Below are 23,602 nucleotides of genomic sequence, written 5' to 3' on the forward strand. Positions count from 1 at the left end.
TTTGGCTTTTGCTGCTCAAAAGTGATCGTAACAGCCAGTCAAGGGGCTGGGCTGATAGATCCCAAAGACCATCTATCTTGGCCGAATGGTCCTGATGAAGAGAAGGGTAGAGACAATAGTGATTAAGGAGTCCCTTCAAACTGTTATCATCTTATGACAAAGAGAAAAATAGCCGTATCTTTACATAAATTTTATTAAGGACACCTAACCAAGATTATTATCTATTGTGATTCAAACCATAATCTAATAGAATAATCAAACCAAGATTAATTTGGTACATTTTCTAATATCTGTTTCCATGCACCATGAAAAAGGATCCATGTAGTTTTTTATGATCTGAGCTTAAGAAGTATACATGACGCTTACAACAACTCTAAAACACGTTTTAAAAAGCACACATCAAATGGACTACAAGACTGTATATTTAAAATGGTAAATGGTATGAAACTTACCTTTCTTTTCAACTTCAGATTTATCATAGTTAGGTCTCAATTTGGCCCCCTTGTCTGCTAGTAATGCCACAAGGGCCTGAGTTACAACAAAGTTTGGGGAGGTTACAAGCTTATTCTCTTCAGCAATTCCTCGGAGAAAGCTGGGTAGAAACTTTCGCTGAATTGGATCATCAACCGTGGTTAGATTTACACCTGTTGCAGCAGAAATCAAGTTCTGAAGAGGCAATTGGAACAAACAGGTTTAATTTTTACATATAATTTTGGAACAAAAAGATTTCACCTCAAAAGGCTCTTTAAGAATTGGTCAGAAATAACGCAACACGAAAAGCACTGAAAACCAGCTTACCTGTGTACACAACTGCACCAGGAGTTTGGCAGCACTAGGAGTGTTTGATGCCAGACATCCCACTGCTGTGCTCAGATAGGCCAGGCAAGAGATGGGCTTACTGGCCTTGCTGTGCCCGCCTCGTGAGCGTTCTGAGGTGCTTGCCATGGCAGAAGGGCTGGTAGAAAGGCCAGCTCTCCCTGCTGCGGCCAAGCACATTAACCGAACCAGTGTTCGGATATCTGTAAGCCCCAGAGACTCCAGGCCAGCAGCCAGGCTACAGCTGGAACCACTGCCAAGAAAGAAAAAACACTTCAGATGGATAAAGAAAACAGATTTCTGAAGGGACCACTGGGAGCCCCACCTATCAGCCAAAGTACCAATAACTAAAATAAAAGTCAACCTGCAATATTACTAGCCATATGTATCTTAAGTCAAAAAATATTAAGCTGGAAACTGTTAAGATTTTAATTATTTTATTTTAATTTCATGAACTTGGAAGTATAACTAAGTATAATACACAAGAAAGTTCACAAACCGTGAGTTTTCACAAACAGAACCAACATTACCAACACCTCAGAAGCCTGCTTGGGTTCTTCTCAGTCACTAGACCCCTAAAAATAACGAATACCAATGACTTTTTAAGTTATGTATCAGTTTTGCCTGTTTTGAACTTTATATAAATAAGATAAAGTCTGTAATCTTTTGTGTCTGGCTTCTTTTAAGACTCATCCACGTTGTTGCATTATAGCAGTAGATACTCATTTTCATTGACATATTAATAAAATCTACCATAATTCATTTCTCCATACAGATGACAATTAGGTGGTTTCTGGCATGGGGCTATTATAAATAGCAGTGCCATGAAGTTCTTGCTTATGTCTTCTGGTGCACATATAGAAGCACTTCTGCCGAATATATACCCAGGAGTAGCTTTCTAGGTGATAGAGTATGTTCATATTCACCTTTGGTTGGTACTATTGAATGGTTTTCCAAAGTAGCTGTACCAATTCACTTCCTTACTGGCAGTGTGTTCTGGGTGTTCCACATTTTCTAGGTGCTCACATTTTCCCAACAGTCTTTTCGATTTTAGCCTTTCTAATAGGTGTATTTATATCTCACTGGTTTTCCATTTTCATTTCTCTGAAGACTAATGAGGCTGAAGACCTCATTTTCCATGTTTACTGGCCATTTGGAGATCCTCTTGTATTATTTTGCATTTTGCCCACTTCTTCTATGAGTTGTCTCTTCTTCTCACGGATTTGTAGAAATTCTTTACATGTTCTGTTGGTTATATGCATTGTTCATATCTTCTCCCATTAAGTGGCTCATTTTTTTTACTTTCTGACTTTTTATTTTCTTAATGACTTTTGCTGAAAAGTTCTTTTTTAATGTAGTTCAATTTATCAATCTTTTTCTTGATGATGAATGCTTTTTGTGACTCAAGAAAACTGTACCTATCTCAAGAGAATAAATTCTTCCTACCTTAGAGAAACATTATTGATTTATCTTTCACATTTAGATCTAAGAGCCACTTGGAAATATTTGTCTTATATAGTGTGAGGTTGGGGCCAAGACTCACTTTTTCCTGTTGAATAAACCATGTGACCTAAGCCCAAGTTATTGAGGGGACATGCTTTCCTCATTGTTCTGCCATATAAACATTATCATAAATCAAACCATACACCAAGTGTTTATCTATATGTGTGGATCAGTTTCTAAATTTTGTTCTCCACTATCCAATACCAGAGTCTCATCTATTTTTGAATTTTTATTTCAGGGTCCTTCTGTCTTCACTGATTTACTTTTATATACCTCTGCTCAACAATTCTTTTTTTTTTTTAAGTTTATTTATTTATTTTTGAGAGAGACAGAGATAGTGCAAGTGGGGGAGGGGCACAGAGAGGGAGACAGAGAATCCCAAGCAGGCTCCGCACTGTCAGCATGGAGCCCAACGTGGGGCTCGAACTCACACGAAACCGTGAGATCATGACCTGAGGCGAAACCAAGAGTCAGATGCTTAAGTGACTGAGCCACCCAGGCGCCCCTGCTTAACCATTTCTTAAATGGATGTCTTTTAGGTATTCTTGGCTCTCTTCCTTTTTTAATATTACATTCTACAGTATGAACATGGCAGGAGTCTCCATGATGGAATCTGCAGGTTGAAATAACTACACAGTTGGGTCAATTTTGCAGAAAATTCATTCAACCTTTTGATTTTATCCTGCATCAAATGGATTGAAAGCTTTAGTTTCTCATTTCAGATAATAAAATTAAAAATGTTTGCAGTTTACTCAGCTACTATAATACTCCTATTTTCTACCTAAAAAGAGCTAAGTATTTACCGACTGGATGAATGAATAACAATGATGACTATTTCTAACTTCTTTCATTTGACAGCCTAGATACTCAAGGCTCTAAAAATTCTATCTCATCCTCCCAAACAATACTAAACTCCTGTCTAATGTATACTAGGAACTAACTTAGCATCACCTGACACGATAATTCTTACCTGACCGAGAGAAGAGACAGAGCTCTCATTACCATGGTTCTTGCCAGAAGAACCTGAGCAGCAGCAGTCACTCTCCTTAAAGCCACCACCCGGTCGTGAGGGTTTGCTAAGGCAGCGGCCTGCTCACCTAGTGTTATTCTTCCAGAGGAACTCTTTTCTACAGAGCCATGGCAACCTGAAAAACATATCCAGAGCACTGAAAAATTTTCCCATTCTATCTATGTTCTGGGCTGCAAGGAAACAAAGCAAACCAATGTGTTTTGTTCATTTGGACTTTGTTACACAGAAAATTCCTTGGGAGAAAGAGACAGTTCTAAGGCAATAACCTGTTATATATGTTCCTTAAATTTTTTTGGTTTTATTTTGTTCATATATCATATATAACAGACACAGAAAAGATACAGTTTTTAAAATATGCTTTAAGTATACAGAAAGGGCTGAGTCACCAATACTAATTCTTTATTTTGTATTCCCGAGAGCAAAAGTTACCCATACCCTTTCATGCACATAAAAAAAAAAAAAGACTGCAAAATTGGTTTTAGTCAGTTCCAGGATTTCCCTATTTTCTTTAAAAAAAAATCATACTCATATTTTATAAATTTTCTTTTTATTACTTCGGCATTTCATAAAAGCAAAAAATGAAAAATATTACCTTATACCTTGAAAATGTTCAAACAACTAGCTAAGGATACTTGATGGGGTGGAACAATGTTGTATTACTATTTATCTAATCTAAGAAACAAATTAATACAGACTCTATAAAATCAATACCAATTATCATTTCAGTTTACCTATTTGCATTAGAGTCTCTTCCATACTGTTGGTAGCTGTTACCATTGCTACTGATGCTCCCAAGGGATCACTGTCAGGGAACTGAACTGGTTCTGGTACAATGCGTCGGTCATTTAAACCAAGTGGTCCAGCAAGTAATTCAAATTCTTCTTCACCTGTTAGCTTTTCATCTTCATCAACATCTAACATGTCCCAGTCTTCTGGAATTTAAATAAATGAGTTTATGGTATGTGAATATAAACATGAAGTAACTCTGCTGGGAACGGTTACTGTGAGATATGTCTAAAATGCAGATGGACTGAAAGCCCAGTGCCCACAAAATATGCTATGGCACCATCTCCTGGTGACCCAACCAAACTGCACTCCCTGAAGCATAGTGAGAGTCTAAGGGAAAGGGAGTCTGAGTCAAACCCACCTAAAGCAACAGCAAATGTTAATGTAATGAATGAATGAATGAAATGTAATGAAGGTTTCAGCTAATAAAAGCTATTGTTACGGGGCCAACAGAGTTCTTAATGCTATCCATAATCATTAGAGAATCAGTTATTTGAAGTAAATGAATGCTCCATATAAATTCACGCTGTCATCAGTTTTGTACTTTTTACTTTCCTCAATCAGGATGGAAATTCAAAATGTACTCCATACTTTCCCTACTTTGAAAAAAATATATGCCACACAGAAATTAACATTCTGTGGTAAAGCTAGTATTTGAACCCAGTCCTTTCCCTTTGATTTTTAAAACTAGGGCTGTTGCTTTCAAACTACCTTTAGCTTTTTAGAGAAAGTTTTAAGTTACTATGTACTTAAATACCAACACATACACATAAACTAAATTTTAGTAACAGATGTTAGGCAGAAGGTATATACAAAAATACACGTAAAATAAAGAAGCTCTCAAAACAACTACCTTCATACACACTGTCCTGCTTGCCAATTAGATCTGGAGCTTGTCCCTTGTACCTGCACCAAACATGAAGAACATTGTATTTTTATACAAAACAGTTAGTACCCAAAAATGCAAATTAAGTCATTAGAACATTTAAAAGGTCATTAATAAAGCAACACAAAATAAAGTGTTTCAGGTTATGGGCTAAGAAAAACTCCTGGTATGTAGGTACACACATGCTTACAAAATCAATGATCATTTTACCAAGTTACTGGGGAGGTTTCTAGGTCACCTACAACACTTATCCAGACCACCTTAAAGATTTTAATAGTTGACAGTAAGGGCAAAAGCCCTGCTCACTACAGATTAATTGCTATTCAAGGATATAAAGAAGTAATATTTTCACGGAAGCTCAATTTAATCTAAACAGTCTATTTTTTTTTTAATCAACAAAAAGATCTTAATTAAGATGTCAAACAAAAACAGAGTGAAAAACACAATGAAAAAAATTGACCATAAGCCTCCAGAAGGTTAAGGCAAGGGTCCTGCCCAGAACCTGCCAACAAGTTGAAGGTTAACAGAGTCAAACTCCAGTCAAAAACCTGCTGCCATGGACTGCAGGATCCCAGCTCTGGCAAAACATGAATTCCTCAACCACCTTCATCCTTCCTGCCCCCAATTCAGCAGTCATAGGACTTAGGGAAAGGTTAAGTGTAACTCTTCACATTAAAATAAGCTTTAATTCCCAGGTCTTGATGAGAGATACTTTATACTCTTCATTCAGAGGGGGTTTGGATATCTACGCAATTTCAAGGTACCTTTCAGAACTTGTTGTCTTGGATTTGGTCTTCAGGGCTAAGTACTTTTCCCTGCAGCTGCCGCAGAGCAGGTAGTATGGATTTCCACTCCCACATTCACCACCGAACCAGCCATCCACATAGGAGCCGTTGCTGCGATAGCCCTGGCGGTTTGCACTGCGCCCACAGCCTGGGTGATTTCTCTTCATGTGCTGGTTGAAGCTGACGACACTGCACTCACACAGTTCACACACGACCACTTCTTCCCTGTCTTCAGACTCACAAACATGCTGCACAAAATTTTATATCAAATCATTAGTCAATTTAACATAAAATTAAGAAGAGGTAAATAGATATTTATATGTTAAATTAATAACTTTGTTTACACATGTTGGAACATTTGCAGGATTTTCATTAATGTTACATAACAAACTTCTTTCAAATCAGAATTTAGATCACATGATCTCAAGGTGTTCCTTGCTCTTTCTCAATCTAATAAGTTATAATAAAATTAACTCACTCTCCTGAGAAGAGTTCATAAAAATGACAATTAGTGCTATCTCAAATGGCTTTTAAAAATTCCTCTAATAAACCTACTTTACATCTGGTCATAACATGCATATCTATTATCTGAATTTCTAAGAAGTCATTAGGATTCATTTATCTTACTAACTTAATATAGTAGATGCTCTTTTCTATAGGATTCAGACCTGTGAAGTTTTCACGCTCCCCGCTACAAAAGCATAATGCTAAACAATGAAAACATACAAACCCACCATGTACCCTGCCCCTGGATGGAGGTAGTTACAAGACCTAGGTGGCACTGGTTCTTAGAATGAGGTACTACAGTGATTAAATGGAACCTATGAAGGAGAAGAGCATGCATTCAGATAGAAAGGTGAGCACAGCAGCCATGTTATACACCCAGAAGAGCTAAGAATTGATGCCAGTTTTGTAATCTATCTTTGACATTACAATCAAATATTAACAAAATATGGCTCTATTCATCTAGTCTGGGGAGGGAAACGATAAAATCGTACAGAGAAAGCAAGAGACGCTTTTTCTTTTTGGTTTGTAGGTATCAAAGTAACCTTAAGCATTAGAGCCCCAAACTTTAGGATGAGATCTAAGACTTTTCAGAGTGTTACAACTCTAGGCAAGGCTGTTATTAGTAAGCTCTATGAACAGGAGGGCAGGAAAATAAGTCAGAGCAGCCCCCGCTGCAATCACACACACCCAGGTAGGCCAATCCAGTACCTCTGGGATCCACATTCCCAGAATATCATTGTCACTGGTCAGGTCTTGTCCAAACATAGCTTCCATTGCTTCATCATCAAGATCAATTTCCAATTCCTCATCTAAATTAAAGTCATACAACGCCCCTGGGTCTTGTTGCAAAGATATTCCTTCTCTCCGACTTTGATTCCTGTGGGCCTGCACAGAGCGGTATAACCCCGCTCAGAACAAAACAAAAAAGGCATTTTATTTACATGCATAAAGTAATTCTGAATATTTTACCAGTTCTTAACTGCCTGGATTCCAGACCATAAACATAAAATTTGACCTATCATGTGTGATTCTTCTTCTATAAAATGGGGTAATAGCACTCATACTTCACAGGGCTGTTAACAGGTTTAAGTAAGATAATCCATGTAAAATACTTCATAATGTAATATGGAAAACATTCAGTAAATGTGAGCTGTTATTATTCTTTTAGGGTTACTTAAAAAAATCAGTCATTATATATTAAGTACACATCCTGTATTTTCTAGTTCAGTCTTAACTTCTCACTATTACTATAAATTACTGAAAAATTATGTTTTAATAGTTCAAAAATCAAACACCATTTTGACAAGTCACACATCCTAGTTTTTTGTTTAGAAAATATGTTCCCTATAAATTACACTTCACATTCTAGAGCATAATCCCAGAAGTATTTACTAATGTAACAATGAAATTTACTTTTGCTTTTCTAGGGCCCTACCTAGTAGTTTTGTCCTAAGGTCCACAGAGTACATCAGAAAAGCCAGTGACCACTTTAGCACAGTGCTCTTTTTAGCTCCTTCTTAATATTAATGTGACATTTTAAACATTCATCTTCACTTCTTAAAGTATAAACAGCTCGAGGGCAGAGACAGCATTTATGAAATACCTCAGTATCTACAAGTAACCAGATAGACTTCTGTACCCAGAGGGAGCTTAAAAATAAATTTATGAAAGTATGCTGTGATTTCAATGCAAAATTATGTAAACAGGAAGAAAAATGCAAATAGCTGCTCTGTTAATGTGGAGGAACTGAGTACTTAGTATCATTAGTTCATCTTCTTTAATGCTGCTTTCACACTGACTTTAAAATATAAACTATACGACTTTCACCAATAGAAGGATGTGAAACATATAATTACCTGCTCTTGCTAGCAATGTGCGAGCAGCTAAATCAAACTTGTGCCTTCTTGTTACTGCTGAGCGACCCCTAGCTGGTGGTCCACTTCCAGAAGCTGCATTCTCTGCATGGTCCAGATTATCAGCGCTACAAGTGCAAATTTAAAAGCAACACAGATTTTTGAGAACCATCATAAATGGAAAGCACAGGCACAAGCTTACTTATGGTCTTGCTTTTTCCTCCAAATATTACCAAGAATAAAATATATTTATGATAAAACTGAAACATAGCTTGTCTTTGGTAAAGCTCCTAAATTATAAATACGTCATATTGCCCTAAGCAGTAATTTTACCTATTTTTTTTTTACTTTTATTTATTTTTTTAAGTAGGCTCTACACCTAACATAGAACCTGAACTCATGGTCCTGAGATCAAGAGTCACACACTCTACCAACTAAGCTAGTCAAGTGCCCTTACCTGATTTTGAATTATGCCAACAAGGGAATGATACTTAATGCATGTTCAGATCCAAAAGAGATCAATGGTCTTAACTAAATTCTAAATGATTCAACACTTAAAATCTGAAATGAAATGACAATCCCTGCCTACAAGAAACATATTTCAAAGTTATGAAAATATCCACTGAGATTGTCAGAAACAAGTCTGCATATAAGACACAAGCCTTGGTAACCAAATCCATTAAAGCAATTTCTAATATTAAAATGAACATTCTATATCATTTATAAAGGAGAATTATTTTATCAGAATGTTTATTTTATTTCAGAATAAACTTGTTTTAATTGTTTCTTTTCAGTTTTATTTCATGTAAAAATTATTACCTATTTTCTACAAAAACATCCATTCAAGACTTGTCATATCATTTTTACGCTTCACAGAAACATAAACTTGTAAGCGAAATGTCCATCTTTTCATATACCTCTAGTTATCAGCTTTACAAACCATTAAAAGCATCTATGAAGGGAAATAAATGGGACACTTGGAAGCACCATTTATAACGCATAAAACAAGTACGGAAACCGGACTCTCACCTTTCACTAAAGCCTTCTTCCATTTCAGCAGCATCAGCTGATGGTATGTCTCCTGGTGACTGCAAATAACAGGGATCATTTGACTTCCCACCACTGCCTAGGACAGCTGCTCCGTGTCTTGAATCAGCTGTGCTGCCTGGCTGGGGTTCCTCCTCATCCTCATGCCCAGGGTGCTCTATCATCCACATGGCAAGGACAGTGATGTTCTGGGCATCAGCCTCTCCTCGAGCACCTGAACAGGTGAAAAAAAAGTATGATACTGATTTTGGGCAACATAATTATTCATGGCACCAATTTAAGAGTGTCTGCTATGACACCATTATAACTAAATCTGCTATTAAAAAGTTTTACGGTCTCTTAAAACAATGTGTCACCCTCTATAATATCGGGCTTCTCCTATATGTATATACTGATATATAAAAACTTATCCTACCTGTGGCTTCCATGGCTTTGGCAATCTGCCGGAGAGAGAACCCCATCTCCAGCAAGGGTACTGCAATTGCTGGAGGAGGAGGAGAAGTTGAGAGTCTGCTGCTTGGGTCTGACAAGGCTGAAACAAAAGAAAGAGAGTAAAGTCCTAAATATCAGTACATACTATGAGTAAAAAGTGTCCTTATAGTAACTGTTAAGTCCCCAATTTCCTAATACTGTCTACATTTATTGAAATTTTATTCTATTCAGAATTCACTAAATGTGGAACTAAATGGGATTTTGTTACGGCTTTTTAAGGTTTTTCATAAAGCTAACATAACACAAAGCTGCTGAAAAAAATATTAAATGCTTTCTTACTTTGAAATAGTTTCTAACTTACAAAAAATTTCAGACTTAACAGAAATTTGCAAGCATAGTACAAAAGAATTCTTTTACCCATGAACTACTGGAGAGTAAGTAGCAGACATGATGCTTCAACTCCCTTGAATACTCTAACAGTTAATTAACTCCTACAAATAAGGACACTGGCTTGCATAACATAGTATCAAAGTCCGGAAATTAACAGTGTTAATATCTATCTAATCCAGATCTCATTCTAGTTTCACCAGAACTCCTGATAATGTTCTTTACAGCAAAAGATCCAATCCAGGATTATCATCCTTCCATTTAGTTTTCAGATCTCTTCAGTCTCCTTCAATCACTTTGATACTTTTAAGATTACAGGCCAGCTATACGATAGGAAGTCCCTCAATTTGGGTTTGTCTGATGTTTCTTCACGTGCTTTTTGGCAGGAATACAAAACTGATTCTGCCTTCTTCTCATTACATTCTACTAGATGGTACATGATTTCAACTTGTCCCATTGCTGGTGATGCTAACTTTGATCACCTGAGTTAAGCTGGTATCTGCTAGTTTATCTCCTGATTAACTAAAAAAGGTACTCTTTTTTATTTCTCCCTTTGTAATTAATATTTGTTGGGAGGAATTATATGTAAATAGCCCATTCCTCGTCAAAGTGAGACTCACTAACATCCATTAATGTTTACTGGCTGAATTATTTATTATTATGATGATGATGATGGTTGACAAATGAGGATTTTCTAATTCCATCATTGCTTTCAGATTTATCAGTCTCCTTTCTCCATCAGTAGAGATTTTCATTGTATTTGTGGGTTATTATATGTTATTATAACAATGATTATTTATTTTGATGCCCCAAACATTCCAGATTTGGCTAGTAGATGTCCCTTCAATCTAGTTTCTATATCCTGGAGGCATGTGCCCATAATTCTCTGAGCAGTTTATCACTTTCTAGCACAAGATATTCTAGGCTCATCTCATACTTAACCCTGAAATCAGCCATTTCTACCAGGAGATAGGGTTCTCTTTTAGTAGAGAATGGTATTTAGAAGACAGGATCTTGGCACTAGGTGTGTTTATTGCTACTAAGGCATCACTGCTCCTAGGTCCTTTCAGTGGACAGTGCTGATAGAAGCCCTGTGCCTCATTTAATGGTTTTTGAATTCAATTAGGAAGGAAAGAAGAAGGAAGCAGGGAGAATGACAACTTTCATTTTTGCTTAAAAAATGTCACTACTCCTACAGTGGTAATAGTCCTGACACATTTGTTGGACTTCTGCTTCTAGCCATGATAGAATAACAGAGACTGGATTTACCCTCACCTTAACAACTAAAAGAACAGATGGAATATATCAAATGATGGTCTGTAGACACTGGATGGCAGGCAACGTAGGACAGTGATCTCTGAGAGAAGGAAATCAAATGAGGCGAGGTATACAATTGCCTCAGCATATTTGCTGGAGAGAATTTCCAAGCTGCAGTTCAGGGAGGGCAAATTCAAGCTAAACTCAGCGGCCTCTCTGAACTGACGACAAAAAAGTAAAGAATTCAAGATGGCTAGCATTCACCGGGTAGAACACCAGAAAGGAGAAAACTGTACAGAAAGAAGAGAGCTGTACAAAAAGCAAAATTCAGAAATGTACAGAAGGTCCTTCTTTTTCCCTCAAGTCTTCAGCTGATGTTAATGCAGCAACTACCCAGAACTAGGGAAGGAATTACCAAAAAGTAGCAGGCAGAACAATCCTTGAGGCTCATACAGGGTTGGGAAGAATTTGTGTTACCAGAAGGAAAGAACTACAATACACAAGGCACTGGATAGAATACTAAGAAAGGTATTAGTTCAGTGGTGGGGAAAAATTTAGCCAAGCTAAAGGCTGTTCTGGTCCCTCCTAACAAAGCTTAAAAGGAAGGCTTGAGGGGCGCCTGGGTGGCTCAGTCGGTTAAGTGTCCGACTTCAGCTCAGGTCACGATCTCACGGTCCGTGAGTTCGAGCCCCGCGTCGGGCTCTGGGCTGATGATGGCCCAGAGCCTGGAGCCTGCTTCCGATTCTGTGTCTCCCTCTCTCTCTGACCCTCCCCCGTTCATGCTCTGCCTCTCTCTGTCTCAAAAATAAATAAACGTTAAAAAAAAAATTAAAAAAAAAAAAAAAAGGAAGGCTTGAAAGAATCAAATCATTTCCAAGTAATTTAACTGTATCCTATAACAAAGTTAAAGTATATTTAAATAAATACAAACTATCAAGCACCCAAAAAGGTAAAATTCACAATCTCTAGTAACCAATATATAATTACCAAACATCCCCCCCCCAAAAAAACCCCGAGAAAATATAATTCAAAATAAGTAGAAAAATTAGTCAACAGAAACAGACCTAGAAATTAGATATGTGCTAAGAAGAGAATGATATTTAAACAGGTATAAAGGTGATGTTCATTATTTGTGCATTCCATATTTGCAAATTCATCTACTCATTAAAGTTAATTTGTAACTCCCAAATCAATACTTGTGGTGCTTTCACAGTAATTTACATGCACACAGTGACAAAAACATTTCAATCTCCTGACACACTGGTTCCTAGCTGAGGTATAACAGGTGATGCTTACATTCTTGTTTGAGCTCCGAGACTGTAAACAAGTCTCCTTTTCATGGTCTATTTAGTGTCATGCGTTTTGCAGTTTTGTGCTTTTTGTTGGTGACTTCACTATTTAAAATGGCCATGAAGCATAGTGCTGAAATGCTGCTAGTTTTGTTTTGTTTTTTTAAGTTTATTTATTTATTTTGAGAGAAGAGACAGAGTGTGTGCGTACAAGCTGGGAAGAGCCAGAGAGAGGGGGAGAGAATCCACGAGCAGGCTCCACAGTGTCAGTACAGAGCCCAATGCTGGGGGCTCAATCTCACGAACTGTGAGATCATGACCTGAGCCGAAATCAAGAGTCAGAGGCTTAACCAACTGAGCCACCAGGAGTCCCTGTCTAGTGTTTCTAAGTCCAAGAAGGCTACGATATGCCTTATGGAGAAAATGTATGTGTCACATAAATTTCATTCAGGCATGAGTTACGGCTCTTGGCCATGAGTTCAATGCTAATGAATCAATAATATATATTCAATATAATGTATTTATTTATTTTTTTTTTTATTTTTTTTTTAAACGTTTATTTATTTTTGGGACAGAGAGAGACAGAGCATGAACAGGGGAGGGGCAGAGAGAGAGGGAGACACAGAATCGGAAACAGGCTCCAGGCTCTGAGCCATCAGCCCAGAGCCCGACGCGGGGCTCGAACTCACGGACCGCGAGATCGTGACCTGGCTGAAGTCGGACGCTTAACCGACTGCGCCACCCAGGCGCCCCGTAAATATAATGTATTTAAATAGAAACATACATAAAACAAGGTTATATACTTGACAAAATGTGACCAGAAGTTCACAAAAACCTACCCTTATCTCTCCCTTAGGAGTAATGGTTCATTTTTCACTAATTCAGTGTTCACAGTGACTTTATAGAAGAACATAACTATCCTAATAGTGAGAACTGACTGTTATTCCATGTATTTGATAAGGCAGAGAAAAGATTAATAAGCATGTTAAAGACATGGAAGACTGTCTTTACAATGTATGAATGGAAAAGTACTAGATGGGATTAAGAGCAAATCTGATTCTGCAGGAGAAAAGATTAATGACCAGAAAACACAACAATAAAAACTATCCAAAATGGAAACAGACATTAAATAAACAATAAAAAATAAATAAAAAGATATTAAAAAAAAATCAAAGCATTAGTGATCTGTGGGACGACTTCAAGTGGCCTTGTATACACATAACCATAGACACTGAAATGGAGTTATACAACAGAAATACATCTGAAAAATAATGAATTAAAAATTTCCAAATTTAATGAAACTATAAATCCACAGATCCAACAAGCTCAATAAATCCCAAGCACAAGAAAACTAAATCAGGGCAGATCATAATAAAATTGCTTAAACCTAGTGATAAAACAGAAAAATCTTAAAAGCAGCCAGAGAAAAAGGCATATTATATCAAGATTAGAATGAAAGAAAAGTTATCATGCAAGCCAGAAGACAGCAGAGGATCTTAAAGCACTGAAAGAAAAAAAATCGTGAATCTAGAATTCTATACCCAGAGAAAATATTTTTCAAAAATGAAGGTGAAATACACTCTTTTAGATATACAAGAGCCAAAAGAATTCATCACTAGCAGATCATTACAAGACATGTTAAAGGGAAAGCAGAAGGAAATTATACCATATGGAAATTGGGAACTACATAAAGAAATAAAGAATCTAAGACCTGATAAATATGTGGGTAAATATAAAATACATACTTTAGATTTGAAATTCTTGCAAAGACAACTGGCTGTTTACAACAAAAATAATAACAATGTGTTATGGGCTTTATAACCTATGTGTATATTAAATGTATCATAAAAGTACAAAGACTAAGAAAGGGGAAATAAAAGTATACCATTGTTAGAATTTTTAATATATATGAAGTGGTACTTGAAAGTAGCCTGTAATAATTAAAAATGTATACTATAGACCTGAAAATAATCTCTAAAAATACACATACAGCTGATAAGCCAACAAAGGAGGTAAAATGAAATAATATAAAATATGAATTTAACAAAAAGACAAACAGAAGGAAAAGAGAAAGAACAGACAACGTGAACAGAAAGATGGTAACTTTAAACACAACCCTACCAATTATCACATTAAATGTGAACAGTCTACAGACACCAATTAAAAGATAGAGAATACCAGGTTGGATGAAAAAAGCAAGACCCAATGATAGGCTGCCTTTACAAAGCCCCTTTTAAATATAAAGACACAAAAAAGTAAAAGGCAAAAATGATGGGAGACAACATACCATCCTAACACTAGTATATTTGTATCAGATAAAGCAGATTTAAGGACAAAGAATATTACCAGGAGTAAAGAGAGTCACTTGGTAATGACAAAGAGATCAATTCATTATGAAAACATAAGAATCTTAAATATTTATGGACCCAAAGAGAGTTTTAAAAGACATGAAACAAAAACTGATAAATGAAAGGAGAAATAAACAAATCCACAATTTCAGGCAGAGATTTCAACACTACTCTATCAATAATTGATACAGTAAGTAGACCAAATACTGATATTTACTGATACTTCTTTATCAGTAGAGATAAAGAAGACTTGAAAAAACAATCAACTACCTTGACTGACCAAACATTTACAGAACACTCCACTCAACAATAGCATAATACACATTTTTTCCAAGTCACATGGAATATTTACCAAAACAGACCATATTCTGGGCCATAAAATAAGTCTCAATAAATTAAAAAAAATTCATATTATACAAGATGCATTCTCTGATAACAATGAAATTAGAAATTAGTAAGAGAAAGACATCTGGAAAATTCCTAAAGATCTGGAAACAAAATAACATACTTCTAAATGACCAAAATTGTCAAAGAAGATATCCATGGTAAATTAGTACTTTAAACTGAATGAAAATGGAAACACAGCATTTCACAATGTGGAGGTTACAGCAAAAGCAATGGTGAAGGGAAATTCATAACACTAAAAATGCCTATAACAGAAAATAAGAAGGGTCTAGTATGACTGATGTAAAGCATACCTTTTCTCTCCCAACTAGCCATAAATGAATCTACAGCTTCAAAATAGAGAAGACAATTTAGTTTGATAGGACAGATCACCCTTAATCAAAATCACTGTTTTACCTTCAATGAGAAAAAACACAATGCCCACGTTATGAAGTCCCACACATCAGGAATGCCAAGAGGTTTGGGTGTCATAGTGCATGACAGCACACGCACCTGTGCGGTTAGCTGGCCTTGCTGACTGGGAATCAGGAGAAGTTAAGCTTTGCCTTCTTCCTACTTCATCAGAAGGAGAGGTTGGTAACGATGATATTGGAGGAGTCTGTGCACGACGTGTGGGAAGTACAGTGGTAGTTGGGTAACTAGAGAACATTTGCCTTTAAGAAAACAATAATGGTTAGCATAAAAATCCAATTAGAAAATAATACATACATCACAGTCTTCTTATAGAAGAATATTCAACCTGGAAAACTTTAAGTTAGCTATGGTTTAATGGAGGAGGGGAGAAAGACTCCCAACAATTTTAAAAATCATTATCACATAGGATACATTTACTATAAAAGTAATATGTTACCATTTGTTTGGCAAAATGCTAGCAACATAGCAGGTGAGGGGAAGGCAGCAATTAATAAAATAGATTTTTAAAATATCCCTGCTTTCATGGAGCTTTCCTTCTACTATAAGAAGATGACAGGGTTATTTTGATAGGTATACAGTAGTTAAAGAATAAGGGATTTTAAAGATAGCTAAATTACAGTTACTTCAAATATAAATTTACTAGCTAGCCATGAAATTATTCACAGGTATTCAAAGTAATAGACTATAGGTAAGTTATGGAAAGAAAAGAGAACTGCCGAGTCACTTAACACAACTGAAAAACAGCATATGAATGGTATGCTAGCCATGTAGAGGGGGAAAGGTACAAGAGAGGCAGCCCCCTCAGGCTGAGAAGGCACACACTGGCTTAAGAATAAAATCCAGGAAGGTCCTCATTGACTGTCTACTCTTTAGATTTGTCCAACAAAATAACCTTTTAAGCATCAAAAAATACTGTCTACCCAGTCAAATAACTGATACATGATATTCACACAGGCAGCAGTTGTTCCCTGATCTTTCTAGTGTTAAATGATGCTTAGCCAGGCAGAGACAACAGCAGCTCTAATATAGTCCCAGCCAACAGCAGGCAAAGACTGAGAAGAAAGGAGGAGTCACAAGGTCTATGAATGCCTGTGAGAGCAAGGGAATATTATTCTACCAGTGAATGCCATGTCTACACTGCACAGCTTGGAAGGCAACAAGGATTAAAAACCATATTAGAATATCCTATCATTCTTCTTTTCCTCCTTTCTTGAACAGAAGCACCCCCGTGGAACTGTTATCAAGTGAGAGAGTTAGGATATGTGAGGACTGGGCAATGGTAGCTGCTAGGATTATTACTCCTCCTGCCCAAGACCAGAGCAGTAACTCAGTTGTGTGAGCTAAAGACTACTGCATTAAGGGTCCGGTCAGGTCCCTTATGACTCAGGTCATAATCTCTCAGTTCATGAGTTCAAGCCCCGCATCAGGCTCTCTGCTTTCAGCGCAGAGCCCACCCTCGGATCAGATCAGATCATCTGTGACAACCTTCTCTCTTGGCTCCCCTCTGGCTTATATGCACATGCGCACTCTCTCTCAAAAACAAACATTAAAAAAAAAAAATCACTGGGGAACCTTAATTAGAATGCAAACTGTGCCCCACCAGACCTACTGAATGAGACAGGGGGATACTTTACAGTCCCAGAGCCTTAAAAAGCCTCCCAGGTGGCTCCTGTGGACGCCAAAAATTGAAAAGCATTACAGTAATAGCCCCTCTCCTACTAAGATGTCAGTCTACACAATGGGAATGATAATAACCTGTCAATTATGGGAAGGGGGGAAAGAAAGAAGAAAAAGGGAGACCAACCATTCTACTGCTCTTTATTTCACATAGGCCCTACTTAAGGGAGCTCACAAAATAGTCGCTCCCTAATGATTTTCTCTTAGAAGTTTTCATTTTGTGTATATAACTGGTAAAGTGAAACAAAAAGAAAACTCACACATTATTTGGAATTTACAAACCTACTAAAATAGGGTTGGCTGAAGAAGTATCTATTGTAAGACAGGCTCTTTCATTTGAAAAGTAGACTTGTTTGATCTTACAGTAAGAATGAAAGTATAATTAAGAAATTATGCTTAAAAGGGAAATAACTAGAGAAAATTATTTTCATGGAAGTGACCTCCATCTTGAGGCTCTAATATTCAATACAAGCATTTACTTTTTGAGGAAAAAAAATATCCAAAAGCCTAGCTGAAAGAAAAGAAAAGATCATTATAAGGAGATAGACTCCTACACTATCTGACTGTCGGTGGCATGGGTGATAAATCCAGACCACCCCTCCATTGGCTATGAGACTTGTGCAAGTTATTTAACTTCTGAGGGGCATTCCCAACTTTAGCAAAATGGGTTTGACTTTATGATCTCTTAGGTTCCTCCTAGCTCTAGAATGCCTTTAGTTGGGCACATTCTTCACTGACAGAACAATCACGTGTTCAGAATCATAGGCATCAATACGGCAGATGTTAAAGGTCAACTTCCCTACCTGAGAAGACTAAGTGGCATCACTCCTGGGGATTCAGATGCAGGTACTGTTTCTGTGTCAGTGACTGGAGTGGTGGCAGTCGTGGTGTCTTCCAGCGAGCTGCTCATAAAGGAAGTTGTGCTCGAGGCTGATGGGCTAGTGGTAACTGGTGTTTGTGCCTGCTGGGCTTGGTCACTTTCTTCAGCTTGTTGATCAATCTCTATAAACCAAGGTAAATATTAAGAAAGTAGTAAGGATTTGTTTTATCACAAGTGACGTATAAATGAAAAACTTACAATATGAAAAGTTTCTAAATATATTTCCCAAGTGCCAATTTCTATGACATATTTTTTTAATGTTCTTGCATATATACACCCTGTATTCACTACTGTAGAGCCTTACTACAGACTCCACTAATAAATACACTTTTGTAATACATTTTCTTTTTTAGAGAAGAAGGTTCTCTTAAAAACAAAAAAGAAGTCACCTGGGTGGCTCAGTCAGTCAAGAGACCACCTCCTGATTTCTGCTCAAGTCATGATCTCACAATTCCTGAGATCAAGACATGCACTGGGCTCTGTGCTCATTGCTCGGAGCTTGCTTGGGATTTCCTCTCTCTCTCTCTCTCTCTCTCTCTCTGCCCCTCTCCGGCTTGCACGTGCGTGCTCTCTCAAAATAAACTTAAAAAAAATAAAAATAAAAACAAAAATAGTCTCACTTTTGTTTTTATGATTTGACTAGAGGTTCTCTAAAGGTTATTTATCTAATCATTAAAATTCTATTTCCTGGTTGCACCTGAGTGGCTCAGTTAAAGTATCCACTCTTGATTTCGGCTCAGGACAGGATCTCACAGTTCAGGGAATTGAGCCCTGCAATCAGGCTCCATCCTGCCAGCACAGAGCCTGCTTGGGATTCTCTCTCCCCGCCCCTCCTCCCCGACTTTCTCTCTCTCTCTCTCTCTCTCTCTCTCTCTCTCTCTCTCTAAACAAACAAACTAACTAACTAAAAAAACGGCTGTGTTTCCTGGGCGTCTGGGTGGCAAAGTCAGTTGAGTGTTCGACTCTTGATTTCAGCTCAGGTCACAATCACAGAGCTGTGGGATCGAGCCCCACATCAGGCTCTGCACTGAGTATGGAGCCTGCCTGAGTTTCTCTCTCTCTCTATCCCTATGTGCTCTCTCTTGCTCTCAAGTAAAAAACCAATAAATTTTTTAAAAAACTGTATTTTCTTACCACTTTGATTTTGATGTGCCTATCTTTAGACTTTACATAGGCAAAGATGAAGACATGTAAATACAAGTAATACATGTAAATATAATACAAATCTAGATAGAAACCCCATGCTCTAAAAAGGACAATGTCTCACAAAATAAACTACTCCCAAGAACTAAAAAATTAATTAAAATGTCTAAGAGCTTACAAAGTATTTATAATTTTTTTTCTTATCTAGTGAGGGAGCTTACAAATAAAGAGAATATCAAGATAGCAGTTACCACAAAGACAGCTAATTCTATTGGGGTTGCTAAATGGCCACATACCTACATAATCATGATCTTAATACTATTTATATGCAACATGTACTTCCTTCTGCCTATCTACCATTTAATCTATGAAAGAAAGAAAGGGAGTGAGGAAAAAGGGAAGGTAGGAGGAAGAGGAAGGGAAAAAAGAAAAAAGGAAAAGAAGTTCCATGAAGGCAAGGGACTCTGTTCACTGCTGACTTTCCAAGAACCAAGAAGAGTACCTGGCATATAACAGGGACTCAGTAAATATTTACTGAATAAACTTCATTTTTATCTCAGAATTCATATTCCAAAAGGTGAAGATAAAGATAAAATAAGGGCTTTTTTCCCCTACAATACAGAATCTATAAAAGTAATACTTTAAATGTCTCTGAGAAGATATCAGTATATATACTATATATGTTTTGAATCAGATCAATAAATTATTGAGTATCTTTTGTGGCATGAGTTAACTTTTACAAAACGTAGTAGTAATTATTAAGTTCTGTGCTTGTATACGTTTTAAATAGAAAATTATAGGTAAACAGATAATTATTAATATAAAAGAAACAAACAAAAAAACCTGTTTACCTTGCAAAGGAAAAACAATGTGAAAACTGCTGTGGCCAAAAAAATTTTTGATGAATAACTTATGGAATATATCACATCTGACATGAATAATTTCAACAACACATAAGGAAAAGAAAAAGCAGATAACATACCTTGCTTAATTTTGCCCCCAAACTGGTCTTCCAGGAGCCCATGGACCACCAATTTGTAGATCATGGCTTGAGCTCGTTCCAGATCAGCTAATCCCAACGCTCTCTTTATGGGCGACCGCATGACGGCTCGCTTCACCATGTGTCGCATCAGGAACTGCAAGGCTGCTCGCATCTCCACATCTTCATGAACAACTGGAGAGCTTGCACAGTCTGAGTTATGGCCATTTTCAGCCAGAACTTTTGGTATCAGCAACAGCTCAGCATATTTACTACAGCCAAGAAGAGCACTAAGTGATTTCATAGCACCGAGGTACAGATAGGACAGTTGGACTGCTCTGATTTCTGATTGGGCTATGTCATGGTTTTTGGATATGTGTTCGTGATTTTTTCTTTTTCCTTCTGTTATCTGATGTTGGGATTCCACACTTGGCAGTGTTGGGTCTAAAGAAAATGAAGCTATTTCGTTTTCGGATTTGGAGGCTGTGGTACCCTGATTTTTGACATCATCGGATGTTAAGCCTGTTCGCGTATCTAAAGCAGATTCACTCTCGGTTTTCTGCTCAACATCTCCTTTCTCCTCAGACTCATGTCGGTGTTTCTTTTCATGTCGCTTGGTGCTCTGTTTGCCCATGTCTTCATGAATACCAGTCAGATATGTGAGGTCCAGCAACACAGAAGCCGTCAGGCCTCGGAATCGCGCCACATCAAAAGGCAATGGTTCACAGGGCTCCAGATTATACAATGGAGTATCACTAGGCGACCAAAAAGTTGGGAAGCTTTAATAAAGATCAGAATGACACAGGAAGAAGCAAGTGAGGGATAGACGGGAGGAAGGTACAGAAAATAATGTAAACAAATAAGATGTATCATGTACACAGTACAAAGCATAATTTACACAAACTAGAGAAATCATTACAAAGAGAAAAATAAATCTATTATGAGAAAATGGGGAGATGTGATGCTAAATGCAAAAACAATGAGATGTGCATGTACTTTCAAATCAGAATATTGTTACTACAATGCAAGCCAGGAATTAGCAAAATTTCTGTAAGAGAGCCAAATAGTAAATATAGCTTTCAACCCTGCCATCATAGTATGAAAGCAGTCACTGAATACCTAAATGAATGTGTGTGGCTGTGTAACATTATTTACAAACATAAGAGGTGGGCCAGATGTAGTCTGTCTATCCCTGATATAAGCTATGTGGAAAGTTTGTATAATAAATTTTACTTATTATGTGCGTAATGACTATAACCTATTTCAGAGAGGAAAGTTTGTATAATAAATTTTACTTATTATGTGCGTAATGACTATAACCTATTTCAGAGAAGACTTTATTTCCATTTAAAACATAACTTTGTAGTCTTCAATTAATGCCTCTAATTTGTAGTTTAAGCAAAAATAGGATCACACACTTCCTGATATTTGGCAAAAATTTACTGAAGTTTAAAAATGTAAGTACACAAAAAATGTAACAGCTTTAGCAAGCATCTAAAGTTTGGTGGCATAAATTTGTTATATTAACCTAAATCTTAATTTTAGCTTAACCTTAATCTTTATTTTCCCTTTGTCTTATTTCCTTATTTGTTTTGATTATTCTGCTATGTTACATTTGCATTTTAATAAGGAATCATAAATCCTTTCTGAAACAAGGCAAAGAATAAAAGAAAAGGTAAATACTTTCATGTAACACTGTAAAATTTTCATTGGTTTCTAGCTTGGTGGAATGGGGTAAAGTAGGGTCCATTAACTCCTAAAATTGTGTATAAAGGTTACACATGTGTTATTTTCAGCTGCGAGAAATCTTTAGCTATTGTTACATTCTAAAACAGCACTGCCTCCAAAGAAATCTTATGAACCGCTGTTTTAGATATTGTCCCATGTCATATTAACACTATTAAGCAATCACTTTAGGCAATATAATGAACAGTTACATATTATAATTAATAAATCCACATTTTCAAAGAAGATACATGACGTATTTCCTTTGAAACGTACGGAGTTTCTTTTTCTCACAAATCCTATCTGACTGCAAACATGTCTAAATGCGTTTAAGTATATCATTTGTGTTAAATAAACGTAATTTCCATATCTATCCAAAATATTGCACACTGAAGGGACAGAAGTATGTGCTTAAAAAAAAAAAAAGTAAGAGTACTTATATCACAGTTAATCCCAAACTTAATTTTAGTCACTCAAATGTTTCTGCCTACACTCAAAGCCCACCTACACAAAATGTAACTGACAAATCTGCTGGCTGGCTTTTTTCTATCCCGGTATGTAATGGAAATGATCAAAAAGTAAGTAGCCAAATGAAAAATAAAGACGGATCCCAGTTAAACCTAAATTAGTGAGCTTACCATTTCTTCACAAAACAAAACAAACAAAACAAAACAAAACACCATATATTTTATTAACTACTAGTATTCCAGGGAACATGGGTTTGAGATATATTCCTTTATGAAATCAAATTACTCATACCCAACTGTATGAAAAAAACTTATTTTAAAAACTGGCTCACCTAAAACACAGTTACTCACTGTCCATAGGCAATGGCCCATTTCACCATTAAATACTCGTTTGCTAAAAGTGTAACTCAACAGATCATACCTGATGGTAATTTCTGCTTCATCCCATTGGACCTTAGCAGACGTGCTGCCCTCTTTGACCACTCCCAGCAGCGTGGCATGGCGCCCAGTTTGCTTGTGAACACACCGACCTCCAACTCTAAGACCAGCATCAACTCCTCCTATCACTGCCAGCACAGGCCACACCTCTATGCAAAGGGTCCTCAGCTGCGGCTCTGAGAGGTCAGCAAGGCCATGTCTATTATGTTTACCTTTCTCTTCCTCTTTGCTTTCCTTCTCCTCTCTCATTTCATTTTCCTCTCGGCTTTGAACCGAGCGGCTTTTCTTTAGCTTCTGACCTGACTCTTTAATACATATCTTAATTTTATGCAGCCTTTCCATCATTTTTTTGTTAATGCAGTAAGTCCAACGGTCTGTTCGGTGAAGGATACGGATAAGCTGAATAGTGGCCTCCGCCAGCACTGCTGCTACTGGACTACAAATAGGGTCTCCTGGAAGTAAGTCTCGTGGTGTCCCACGCATTTGCATATCACAAATTTTCACCTATAAGAAAAAAAGAAGGCGGCAAATGTGTGATTAATAGTTCT

General features: G+C 37.0%; 1 protein-coding gene across 9 annotated transcripts in view; it reads right to left on the reverse strand.

The window, feature by feature from the left end:
- HERC1 (HECT and RLD domain containing E3 ubiquitin protein ligase family member 1) overlaps positions 1-23,602 on the reverse strand; it is a 190,220-nt gene that overhangs the window by 38,359 nt on the left and 128,259 nt on the right. For 6 of the 9 annotated variants that reach the window (XM_040492920.1, XM_040492927.1, XM_040492925.1 and 3 more), the window contains exons 37-50: positions 23,038-23,558; positions 20,428-21,203; positions 18,226-18,424; positions 15,824-15,984; positions 9,629-9,745; positions 9,196-9,427; positions 8,170-8,294; positions 7,001-7,221; positions 5,786-6,054; positions 4,989-5,041; positions 4,081-4,281; positions 3,290-3,464; positions 799-1,069; positions 453-666 (exon numbers count right to left, since the gene is read on the reverse strand). In XM_040492920.1, the coding sequence (XP_040348854.1) occupies positions 453-666; positions 799-1,069; positions 3,290-3,464; positions 4,081-4,281; positions 4,989-5,041; positions 5,786-6,054; positions 7,001-7,221; positions 8,170-8,294; positions 9,196-9,427; positions 9,629-9,745; positions 15,824-15,984; positions 18,226-18,424; positions 20,428-21,203; positions 23,038-23,558 (3,535 nt within the window). The remainder of the gene's footprint in view (positions 1-452; positions 667-798; positions 1,070-3,289; positions 3,465-4,080; positions 4,282-4,988; positions 5,042-5,785; positions 6,055-7,000; positions 7,222-8,169; positions 8,295-9,195; positions 9,428-9,628; positions 9,746-15,823; positions 15,985-18,225; positions 18,425-20,427; positions 21,204-23,037; positions 23,559-23,602) is intronic. The other 3 variants (XM_040492922.1, XM_040492924.1, XM_040492923.1) reach the window with 3 other exon arrangements.

Source organism: Herpailurus yagouaroundi, unplaced genomic scaffold (assembly GCF_014898765.1).
Source record: "Herpailurus yagouaroundi ecotype Mexico unplaced genomic scaffold, PumYag 184, whole genome shotgun sequence".
Lineage (NCBI taxonomy): Eukaryota > Metazoa > Chordata > Mammalia > Carnivora > Felidae > Herpailurus > Herpailurus yagouaroundi.